We start from the raw sequence: 12,393 nt of genomic DNA on the forward strand, positions 1-12,393 counted from the left end.
ATTTAAGACACTATGGACATACGAGAATACATATGTACGTGCATTTTTCTATTAAAATCATCCCGATATATCTAAATATGAGTTTTGAGCAGTCCGCCTTTTTATTACAGTATCATAGAATGTAATATTTCTCTCTCTCTCTCTCTCTCTCTCTCTCTCTCTCTCTCTCTCTCTCTCTCTCTCTCTCGTTGGAGAAGTAATCGTGACGTCTAGTCAAAATATCAAGTTTCTTAACAAGATGTGGGATTATTAATTCGATGTCATGGAATTTCTTGAAGCAGGTCTGCTGGAATTGCCGGTTCCAGTTTTTTTCTCTACGCTGAAAAGATATCATAACTTTTATTAAACATTGTTATATTTGAATTTTTTAAATAATAAATTCTTTTGTCTATTTTTATGCATATTAAATAATTTGCAATTTTTTGGTGTACCTGCTGCTTCTTGAACCTCTTTTGAACATGGCTGTTAATTTCTTCTTTAGATTCTTCTTTTCCAACTTAAGGGTTTCGTTGATGCTGGTTTCAGAACCAGATGTCTGTCAAGTATTCGATCATTTTAATAAATAATGTTCTATTTGCGTAAAAATAATTTCGAATATTTAAATATCTTCTTGCCTGAAGCGAGTAGTCGGTCATGTTCGGGTCATCGACGCTAGACGATTTAGTTAACTTATGTGTTAATTTTCGTATTATGCCCTTGCCGTATTTCTTGTCCCGATCTAACATTTCGCTCTTTGTCGACCCTCCGGAAAGGCGACTAAATATAATAATTATCAAATATATTTACATTACCGGTATTGTGTATATTTCAAAATCATGTAATGTTACGAATAATATTTCGATACCTATCTACACTGGAATCTCTCTGTCGACTAGTTCCGCGAGATTCGACTTCTGATCCCTCTAATGATTGCATGCTCGACAAGTTGCTATCCGTGCCCCAAATTCCTGCAGACTATTTTTTATACACAAAAATTAGCGATTTAGAAAAGAAGAAAATATTATAATTCTTTCTTATAATATTTTCAGATTGTAAAAATTATATCTTTTTGAGATCGAATTTCATACAGAGAACAAGAGAAGTAAACATTTGGCATAAAATCTTATCTCAGAAAATTATTTCTTATATTTCACAGAGAAATTTTCTATATAATAAACATCCTCTTTACCTCCTGGTGCCCAGACGTTTGTTCCAAAGAAAGACTCTTTCTTTTCAAACGTGGTTTACCGCGATTTAACACCACTCCTTTTCCTGGATCACTTTCTACTGATGTTGCTCTAAAACATAATATTTTTCATATTCTGAATAGTTTGGCAAGAAATTAGACTGATTATAAATCGCTCACCTCTTCCCCAATTTCTTCAACCGCATTGCGTTCGTTTCATCTGTCGTCTTCTTTGATTCCTTAAGTTCTTTCGCCACGCTCATTAATTTTTTAATAGTATATTCTAATTTTTCTGTTCTTTCGCCAAGTATTGGAGTTACAGCTACAAACGGTTTAAAACAACATTAACAGTAAATTATTTATATGTACAAAAATTAATTAAGTCTTTATTTCAAAATACCTTTGACATCGCTTTTTGTCTCTAACATTGGTGATGACTCCCTGGATTTTGGTCCCTACGAATAATTATACATTTTTAAAAAGTTTTTAAAGCATTTGTAATTTTGGATTATATGTTAATAAGTAACATGTTTCATAACCTATTATATATGAATAGATACTTATTTTTTATACCTTCAATCGTCTCGGTGGTGTTGGCGTGTATATATCAGATTTTCCGTTCTCCGTTACGGTATTTAATTCAGGAAATAGCTGTAACAAATCTTGTACTTGTTGCATAAGAATATTAATGTTCCGCAATTCAGTTTGCTCCAATTTGCATTTATTTAATATAACTTCTTTGAGTTCTTGCCTCTCCTTCTCGTGCCGCTCTTTTTCACGTCTCATTTTTTCGTTGCTCGTTCTTAACTTCGCATGTGCGTCCCGCAGCTCAAGTAGGTCGCATTGCAACTAAAATTGATTGATACGATTTATGAATGAAAAAAAGAAAATTATCAATCTTTCAACGATTATATTTTCAGAGCACACTTATACAAATATTTAATAATTAAATACCTCCGATAATTTTTTCTTATTTTCATCCTTCTCTTCGTCAAACACTTTCTTTAACTGATCCTGTCTCCTTTTGTTTTCAAGCCGTTCTTTGCTACGTTCTCTTTCTATCTGCAAAAATAACGCTCGTAAAGTTGTAAAAAGTCTTAATTGACTATGTCATCTTATTTATATACTAAATTACTAATCAATACCTCGAATAATGTTTGTCGCAGATCTCGCGCTAACGTTGCCGTTTCTTGCAGTAATCTTTGATGTTCTTCTCTCTCTTTTTGCCAAGCCAACTCCATACGCACTTTCAATCCTGGAATCTTCGAGCGTCCGCTGGTGAGCAATCGTTCCTCTTCCAACTACAATCATAATGAATCAATAATGATATATATATATTTGGAAATGTATTATTTACTGTTTTATCACCAATAAATCTAATTTATAATTGCCTCGTTAATTCGGGATTGCAATTCAGAGACTTTAACGTGACTAGCTGATTTTTCCGAAACTAATTCAGCCTTTAGTCTGGAAGCTTCTAGTTTTGTCTCAGAAAGTTCGTCTTCCATACAACTGATTTGTTTTTCTAGAACTAAGATGTTAGCTTTCGATGATTCTTCATCCTATAATAACAGGAAAATATATTTTTCCTAATAGAAAAAGAATTAATAGTAAAAAAAGGATAAAACACAGTTTGAAAATATTTCCAAAGATGATTTGTTAAAATCTTCAAAATCTTTAAAATTGATTTAAAATAGATTTAAAAATATATTGATGTAATAGTATCAAAGCCATTTGAAAATATATTATTATAATAATTTACCTCATCGGATTTTCCCGAAGATGCATTAGAGAGTCTACCTTGTCTCGTAGATTTTAGCTCGCCTATAGTTTTTTGCGCGCCTTCTAACATATGCTTGTAAGTATCACGTTCGCGCTTGTATCGTGATAATTGATTCTGGATTGCCTGTATCTCATCGTTGATCGCCGTAATTCTATGCTCATAGCGCATTTTACACTGCGCCAGATCTGCCTTTTTAGCCTTCTCTGTGTTTGTCAAAGCATTCTTTAATTTTCGAATTTCTGACTCCAATGCTGTGGTGTCAGGTGTCAATGCTTGATGAATCTTGGAAACTGCCTGATAATCTTTCAGTTTTGTAGACAAATCGTCATTCTGTAAATTAAAATAATCAAAATTATATTTTTTACATGAGAATAATATTAAATATTTAATAATATAAAATATTTAAATAAATTTGGAAATTAGTCAAGATAATGTATAAACCAAACAAGTAGATAATAAACATTGATGTTTGGTATATCTCGGAACAGCAAAATTAAACATAAATAATAGATATTACTTACTATCTTTCTTACATCCTCCAATCGTTCCAATAAAGTGGCATTCTCTTTCTTCAATGTATTAATTTCGTCGTTTAACTCTTCTACAATAACTTTGTTCGGCAATTGAGTATCACGAATTTGACCCTAAAAATACGAGTATAACTTAATGGTAATAAGATTTTTCAAATTGAAATTTCTAATAATTGTATGATGAAATCTCTATACCTCAAGAGCAGATTTCTCTAATCGCCACTCACTCTCTTTCGTTCTTATCAAATTACGCAACTCTTCAAGTTCGGTTTGTATATTTTTTAAGTCTCTCTTATGTTCCGAACATTTGCTATAATAAAACGTAAGATTAAATGAAGAAAGTTATATCAGGCATTTAATATTGTTGGCAATGAATTCTTACTCCTCACACCGTTAGTGTCGAATTGCTGTTTACCTATTCAAAGATTCATTCTCCCTTTCAATCTGCAGCTTTGAATTCGTAAGCTCTTGATATTGTTTCGTAAGAGTTTCTTGCTCGTGTTGATGTTTCTTAATCTCATTCTCGAGATCTGAAAATTTTGTCACGTTAAATCCATAATACATTTGAGAAATAAATTGTATCTTGCAATACTGTACTTAATATTTTTTCATCGTAAGTTTCTTTCATCTCGTTCATGCGTTTTGTATTTTGCCCAGCTTTTTCTAAGGAAGTTATTTTTTTCTTAAGTACTGCTACTTCGGTTTCCTTCGTTTTTCTCTCGCTATTAAGTTGCGATGTTAATTTCTCTCTCTCTTGCTTAACTTCTGTAAGCTCTGCAGTTAGATCGGTGATCTTCGTTGATGTCGTAGACTTTGTACTTTCTAATTCCTTTTTCAAACGTTTTACCTCAAAATCAAGCTTAGCTTTCATCTGTTCAACCTATTTTAATCGAAAGAAATAATATGAATCGCAAGATAGATTATTAATTTATTCAGTAAATAATGTGTTTCTTGCTAGAATAAAAATGATATTTACAGATGTTATCGATTGCGACATTTTTAATTCCCTTTCGGTGTACGATGACAAATCATCTTGTAGCCTTTTACACTTTTCTTGTTCCAGCGAAAGTTTTTCTGTTATTTCATTTATCGTTGTCTCCATCGTTGCTGTATCTTTTTCTGACGTTTTAGCTGTTTCTGTAATATAATGAAAGTCGTATTATATATTTATCAATATAATTTTCTAATAATATTTGGATATATATTAAAAATATGCAAGATTAGTTAAAAAATTGTAATTTTAAAATTATATTAAATATAAAGCGCAAGTTTTACCGAGATCTTTCTTTAGTTGTACAACCTCGTTATAAATTTTTAATTTTTCGGATGATAGCGATAATAATTTAGATTTCAATTTCTCCTTTTCTTCTGAAAGTGCCAGTTTTTCTTTATCCCAGGCTTTTCTTTCAGCTTCTCGTAAAGTAACTACTTCGTCCAACTTTCTCTTCACTGTAACAAGATTTACAATTTAAGTATGTCTAATCTTACTGTTGTTAATGCAGAATTCGTGTCTTTTCTACCATTTTGTAAATCCACATTTTTGGTATCTTCTACTTTTACATTTGGCTGAACTTTTTTCTTCTCTTTTTCGCTAGTCAGTTCTTTTACAGCAGATTCAAATTTTTCTTTAAGCAATTCATATTCTTTTACAAGTTTATCATACTGTACAGTATTATTATCTTTCGAGTTTACATCCGGTATGTCAACGTTATGTCCATTTTTAATATTGGTAAAGATATTTAGCATGTCCTCTAAAACAATTAGAATTTTAACAATTTAAATGAGATATTTGATTTTTACGAAATTTATAAAAATACAATGATCATTCATCAACCTATTTCTTTCTCCACTTCGTCAACCATCTTTTTAAGTTGCAATTTTGTTGTGGATTCTGTCGGTTTCTTTTGCGTTCTGTTCTGGAATGCACTGCTTACTTTTTGCAAAATCTCTTCTGTTTTTTTTACCTAATAAATTATAAGTAAATAGGAAGATTTAATATGTAATATAATTTTGCACTTAATGAATATGAATTATATAGAACGACAATTATTTGACTATATTGTATGCTATTAAAATTTAATAAGAAAGAAATTTTTTATTTGTAATTATACATTTACCTCTTCATATTTCTTCTCTAAAGCTGACCGATCATTTTCTAATTCTTCGGCTTTGCGTTCTACTTTTCGCAATTTGAATGACAATATTCGGCAATTTTTGTTCGATTGCTCCAAACTTTTTCGTAAACGAGTATACTCATCTGCTTGTTCATCCCTTATATGCGAAAATTATATCCGTATAAAGAACACATATTGCATCGCGACACAATGTAACCATTTATAGATTTGTCGCAGATTTTATCACGTTTGAGTATCTCTGTTCCTCATAAAGACGTTCTACGACGAAAGAAATTCTACACAAAATTTGCGAGGGAAAAGCGGTATGATATTCCATGTATTAATCTCTTTCAAAAAATTCTCAAATCTTATAAAATTTTAACGTGAATTTTCTCATAGTCTCTCCGCTAGACTTCTCTTCCGAGGGGATATAATCACAAAAAGTAAATGTGATCCCATAAAAGTGAAAATATATAAAAAAGTTCATGGATTTTATTTTATGGATATGATCACGGTTGTTAAATAAAGATTCAACAAGTGCCATCCGTATTAAAGAAGGGATATATACTTCTCAAATCTGTCCAAATCATTGTCCTGCAACAATCCATATATAGCTCATTTTGCAAAAGATTGTGATCTCTTTTGAAACTTATGATTTCTGACATACACAACAGATTTTCAGGTTTTTTTTATATAAAACGGTTTAACTTCGCATACGTGTTGCATTGCCATATGCGTAAAGATCCTGAATAAATCTTTTAGACATAAAAAAGTTTTTTCGCAAAAATTGAAATGCAATAATAATTTATTGAAAGGAACAGAGATACACTGATTTTGATAGACATGTAATATTAAAAATGCAATATTAAAAAGTCATAGAATTAATTATTTTATATAAATAATGGCGAGTCGTATTTCGCAAATTTTTTAATAATGATATAAATCTATTAGTATATTTAATTATAATTTTTCTTCATAATATTAATAACTATACCAAAAATTGCCGTTGTTATCAATTTTAAAACAAAAAGCCATTTGAAATAAATAATATATAAGACAAAATGTTATCATATATAATTTTATTAAGCATAAAATTATATAAAGAGTTATATTTTTGAAAAACTACAGTAAGTAAGTAGCATGCATAATATTATTGCAGGATCTCAATAGAATATAATAGAATATTTCATAGTATCCTTTATGCAAGAAAATATAGTACCTAAAATTATCTTGCAACTCATAGATTTCTTCTTCTAACTGTCTGATTTCCTTTTTCATATCCTCATTTTCATCCATTAAACTTTCGCAAAGATTTTCTGCGGCTTTCAGTTTCGAACGTAATTCGTCATGAGTTTTGTCCTTCTCACCTCTGTACGGTTTACTAATTGTTTCTTTTTCCAAACTTCTTATCTTTGCTAACAATACATTTTTCTCTTGCACAAGTGCTAAAACACGCATGTGATATTACATTACGTATTACATATACACAGGAATTTAAAAGAAATTCTTTAAGTGATGACAATGCGATGAAAGAGCATAATATAATACAGAGAATTTTTTTATAAAAATTTTCTATTGCATTTTCTATAAACTTCAAAAATTAATACCTTCATTTTTCTTTTGTAGTTTTGTCACTTCGCTTGTCGATGTTTTGTTCGACATTGTCTCCATGGTCGTCAATCGACGCAGTAATATTTCGCTTTTTTCTTTCTCTGCCTTCTCACATCTTGCTCTCATATCATTTAACTGAGATCTTAATTTTTCTATTTCATTCTGTGAGGAGTAAATATGTTAATTGACACTTATCATCAAGATACGCTGTTCATATATTTAATCTTCGCTTAATCCTCTCAATTCTGACACTCGTAAATAACATAGAAATTGTGACTATACAAATAATGTTGCGCTTAAATAATTTAATACACTTTTAAATGTATTGTTGCATGTATGCAACATTTTTTCTAAAAGTCAGATCTGAGAGATTCAAATACTCATAATATATAGATGCATTATCATATATACATATATAAGACAAATATCAAAATCTTTTTGATAGGAACTTTTCTTTAAATTATACATATACAGGCGTAACATCGATCTACATACAGTTAATATCTGAACAAGTTAATTAACATTTAGACAAAATGCATTTAATGATAGTTTTGAAGTATAGTATCGCGAAAATGCTTTATAATTCACGATGTACGACATTATGAATTTGGTATATCAAATGCGTAAACAATGGCATCACACAACGATACGATGGGCGATATATATATGATATTAATCGCAAGTATTAATCCCAAGATTTTCCTTGCTATATCGAAAGCGACGATCGGCTCACCTCCTTGATATCTTCTCTCTTTACCATAACATTATCCGGCCCGTCCTGGACCACCTGTTTTGACGGTGCTGATCGTGATTTCCTTACCTAAAGTAGTGTTGACAAATGAGAGTGCAAAAGAGAATTTCACATTTGTTCTCACTCTTTTATCATTGAATGTCGCTATGCTACCGTCTGCTGTACATACAACTACAAGGCGCCTTTGTATAAAGAAGACGTTTATAAGCGTTTGTATGTGCGTGTTTGTATGCAGTGTATGTTTTATTTGACATAAAGCATTCCATGCCACTAGTGGGTTAGTTAACGAAGGAATACCTGAATAATAAATTCGACGTCGTTTTCCGAAGTGCCACTCTTACTGTTGCTTATCACATTTTTTATTTGAAGCTTCGCCGGTTTTCTAACATCTGCATCGCCACGTAGATTTATGCAACCATAAATTAGGATGATAAGATTTAAGAGAAAAAAAAGAAGATCTGACATTAATTATTAATTCCAATATTAATTTGACGTTTAATCTGTCTCAGTACTTCGCTTTTATTACTTTCTAATTTAGGAGCGTCTTCTGGATTCTTATCTATAGCGGAAAGATCCATCAGCGATGTCCATCCAGCTGACGCCGGCGGTTGCAAATGATCATTCTTGGTTTCGTCTTTCGCCAAATTCGTAGCGGAAGACCATATCCTTTTGTTCTCGGGTCCGCTTTAAAATTCATTCACAACAACAATCAATTTTTCTATAATATTCACAGTTCTTCAAAACAATTAACGTATCATTATTGCTATATTATTTTGCAGATATTTTATTAACTTATGCTAACAGTAAAGGCGTGTTATAATAATGATATTTTATGCAATTTATAATTAGTAGGCGAAAGGACCTACCGTGTAGAATCTGAGGAAAGACTGGGGGACGAAGAAGTGATGTCTCCGAGACTATTTCTTCTGCCGCCATGCTCTTTGTAATCTCTGAAGAGATATTATTATTAATTCGAAATGCGCATTTTGTATATTGTTTCTTAGCTTCTGCTTTAAATAATTACCTAAAACATCGTTTGCAACGTGTTGGCCATCGAACCTGCGGGTGGAAACCCAAAGGGCAAAGAGGATCACCTTTTTTAGATGAATACATGGAGTGCATCCTGTGTGCAAGTTATTTTTTTCCAGTTATATTTTCTTATAATATCTCGAAATAAAATAAATTTATATAAAGTGTAATTGAAAAAGCAAAGATAGATCCAATTGTTCGTTCTAACGGAAATAATATTTACATTGATTTTTTAAAATTCTCAAAACAGCTAACATAAATATTGCCATTTAAAAATATTATCGATAATATAATATTTCAAATTTCTAAATATATTTGTTGATATTATTTAATTTAAAGAGAGACTCATGTAGAAAGCATGAAAAGATTTACATAAAGATTACAGATAAAAGTGAAATCACGTTTTAACTTTGCAAGATCTTTTTCAATTTGTGATTATATACATTTCCATAATTATACATTTCCATAATTTATTTTTTTCTTAGTTGCATGATATTGCTGGTATACTTTATACAATTGTATAATGATTTTCTCCTTTCATAAATACGAAAAAAAAAAAAACAGATAATTTGATGGAAATTTAAAATCAATCAGTGCAAAATATACTTGTCTGGAAGAAGAAACCTGTATTTCATTAAATTGTTAAAAAGTTATTGGCCAATTTTACATCTATCGATGAATTTATCATTATCGGTGAACTTAAAGAAGCTCGCAAAACTATAAAAAAAAGACTATGTGTGTTTAATCACTTAATTTCAAGTAACTTGTCTTTAAAAAAAAATTCATAATTGTAGTGAAAAAAAAATTATAACCAGTATAATACATTTCAGAATGCCTTTACTTATGCTGTTAATAACGTCAGCAAAGTCACTGTTGCATGAGTATAAATTTAAATTCCTATTTAATGAATCATTTGATCGTGAAATCTGTAAAGAACATTTAATAATCCACATGAAACCAAAAAATAGAAAGAAAAGAACAATAAAACTTGTTTAAATTATTTATAAGAATTGGAATATTTTTCAGAAATTTTCGGAAATATTCGGAAAGTTACACCTTCTCTCAGAACTTCTCATACAAGTGAATTCTAAAATATTCTGAATTTCTCATCCCACAATTTTTAAAAAGTATTTAAAAATTTTTTTAGATTTTGTAACATTTCATCAGAAATTACACTTACAAAAAAATCTTAAAAATCTTACGATATTTATAATTAACATATATGAACAATTTTGAGAAAAAAATAGATTTTCTGAGAAATGTTCCAATGCGTATAAAAAAATGTGAGAAAGTTATAAAATTATAGGGAAATTCCGAAAAATTATATAAAAGTTCTAAAAAACTAAAAAATGAAAAATTCTGAGAAAAATTTTCACCAGGAAAAACTTGAGTTCTATCAGTGAATTTGTCATCAGCGAACATTCACGAGCTGCATTATCGTCTTTATTATACATATTTCTGACAATACGCACAGGCACACATACATACGCACACACGCGTAACAAGCATGGCACTTGGAGAACTATGCGCACCGGCGCGGCGCGGCGGTTTATTTATAAAATTTCAATGCCACGCTGTCTCTTTCCCTTTTTTTACTTATCTTTTACCTACATAAAACGGGAATCAGAGGAGCTTAAAGAAACATGAGGGATAGATTTATTCGCGTTCTCCATTTGATCGCGATGTCTATCTCTCGACGATTTATCTCTTACGCAATCTATCGGTTTTTATATGCCTGCTACTCACTTAATCGGTACCGATATTAATCCAAATCACGGCGGGCCGACGTGAATTAAATTTATCCTAGGCTGTTGTCGGTCAGTCAATCGGTCGTTGCTCGGTCAGAAACGGGCATTCGTCGCGGCGCTCGTCGTCTCTTCCATTCTGAATGAATACGGTAATCCCATCGTAATCGCGTAATCGAATAGCACTCGCATCGTAAAGGGGGGAGGGAGGAGGGGGGGGTAGTTTTTTCTCGCGATCTCGTCTTTCTCCGGAAGTCGATTTGTCTCTATAGTATCTATACGCGAATCTCGCTCATTTTTTCTATTTTTTCTTCTTCTCTTATATGCGTCCGCGTTAGAGATTCCTACACTGCGCGCGACGTCACTAATAGCACTGACACAGCTCCGCTATTACGGGGTTTGTCCGTTTTTCCCGTAGACTGTGTGCGGGTATACGGGCGATTGGACCTACGCCAAGGTGTATATTTGTCTCTAGCTATAAATATAGGGAAGCGCGAAGACATCTTGAGTGTTGCATGCGCGAAGCAAAGTAGCTTCGTCTTCATTCATTTTTGTCTCAAATGCACGAACGGAAGTAAAATCGCGCGATCGAGCTTAAAAAATGACTATATCCATGAGATAGGCATCTTTCATCTTTATATTAGAAAATGTCACAGTGGATATTCCCTCAAAGCTTTATATTTCGAACGTCTTCGTCAAGAACGCGATTTATAGCGATAGGTTTATATTATATTTATGCATTTTTCATTTTGTGATTGTGCAAAATTAAGGTGCTTAAAACCTAATTTGTTAATATATTAATCAAGAAAATTATATTAATCTAAGAAAGATTATTTAATCACAAGCTATGGTGAATAAAATAAACATTCGTGATAAATATGCGGAATGCGAGAGACGCATAGCGAAAAAATTGAAATATGTATTATAAAATTGATAGGTATTAAAAAAAAAAGGATTAATTATTTTTATTAACTTTTATTAATACACCAAATATTTCACCCATCTCCATCACACAGTATAAAATTGTATAAACGTAATATATATTTATGTGTATATAATACATTTATAATACATCATAAGCGATTAACTTGTCGAACGCAATATTTTAATTTTGCATTATCAAGTTATCTATCCAACTTTGTTAAATGATTTATTCTTATCAATCATTAAGAAACGCATTGCACATTATTAGAATTTAACTTTTTTCCAAGGTAAATAATTCGAAGTTTTGAAACTTTATATTTATGCTTATGTTGCCTAATATTATTTTCATAGAAATGTGTAATTGTAAATATCAAGTTTTTATATATTTTTCCTCATTTTCATATAAAAATGTTTTAATTCCTATGTATAAAAAAACATTGCTTTGTTTTTCTATAATTCTAATAACAAGAATCCTTAACATGATTATGGAATGTCTAATAAAAAGGATAATTTCTTCAATGAAAAATGAAGATAAATTACTTACTTCATTTTAATATAGATCTTGAATTTTTGGAATAATTAATTTTTATATCTGTTATTTTTATTTACAGTATAACTGTATTTATTATATCTTTTTATAGAAATATTTAAATTTCAAAATTTTTAATTTAATATTTAAATTTTTTCATATATCTATATTTCAATTCTTTGTGTGTGTGTGTGTGTGTGTGTGTGTGTGTG

General features: G+C 30.7%; 1 protein-coding gene across 2 annotated transcripts; it reads right to left on the bottom strand.

Annotated features, from left to right (window-relative positions):
- Positions 1–42: 42 nt before the first annotated feature.
- LOC108691330 (protein MLP2) lies at positions 43–11,135 on the bottom strand. Of its 2 annotated transcripts, XM_018199025.1 has the most exons (29): positions 10,730–11,135; positions 8,979–9,077; positions 8,821–8,904; positions 8,481–8,638; positions 8,252–8,343; positions 7,937–8,023; positions 7,200–7,365; positions 6,812–7,037; positions 5,596–5,749; positions 5,313–5,442; positions 4,999–5,229; positions 4,754–4,927; positions 4,455–4,615; positions 4,076–4,358; positions 3,894–4,008; positions 3,674–3,788; positions 3,470–3,592; positions 2,928–3,278; positions 2,557–2,727; positions 2,311–2,466; positions 2,120–2,227; positions 1,739–2,014; positions 1,566–1,620; positions 1,346–1,487; positions 1,169–1,277; positions 845–954; positions 615–756; positions 432–535; positions 43–319 (listed from the first exon to the last, which is right to left on the bottom strand). In XM_018199025.1, the coding sequence occupies exons 2-29, from the start codon at positions 9,074–9,076 to the stop codon at positions 250–252; spliced, it is 4,191 nt and encodes a 1,396-aa protein (XP_018054514.1). In that variant the 5' UTR covers position 9,077; positions 10,730–11,135; the 3' UTR covers positions 43–249. The 2 variants fall into 2 exon arrangements, with proteins under 2 accessions (XP_018054514.1, XP_018054515.1); XM_018199026.1 differs by lacking the exon at positions 7,937–8,023.
- Positions 11,136–12,393: the final 1,258 nt, after the last annotated feature.

This window comes from Atta colombica, unplaced genomic scaffold (genome assembly GCF_001594045.1).
Source record: "Atta colombica isolate Treedump-2 unplaced genomic scaffold, Acol1.0 scaffold45, whole genome shotgun sequence".
In the NCBI taxonomy this organism is placed as follows: domain Eukaryota; kingdom Metazoa; phylum Arthropoda; class Insecta; order Hymenoptera; family Formicidae; genus Atta; species Atta colombica.

Excerpts from the sequence above, each read along its gene's own strand:
- LOC108691330 (XM_018199025.1), bottom strand. The coding sequence starts at position 9,076 with ATGCACTCCATGTATTCATCTAAAAAAGGTGATCCTCTTTGCCCTTTG. Across the intron at positions 3,593-3,673 it reads TAGAGAAATCTGCTCTTGAG|GGTCAAATTCGTGATACTCA; the intron begins GTATAGAGATTT and ends TCGTATTTTTAG. Across the intron at positions 757-844 it reads AGAGATTCCAGTGTAGATAG|TCGCCTTTCCGGAGGGTCGA; the intron begins GTATCGAAATAT and ends TATTATATTTAG.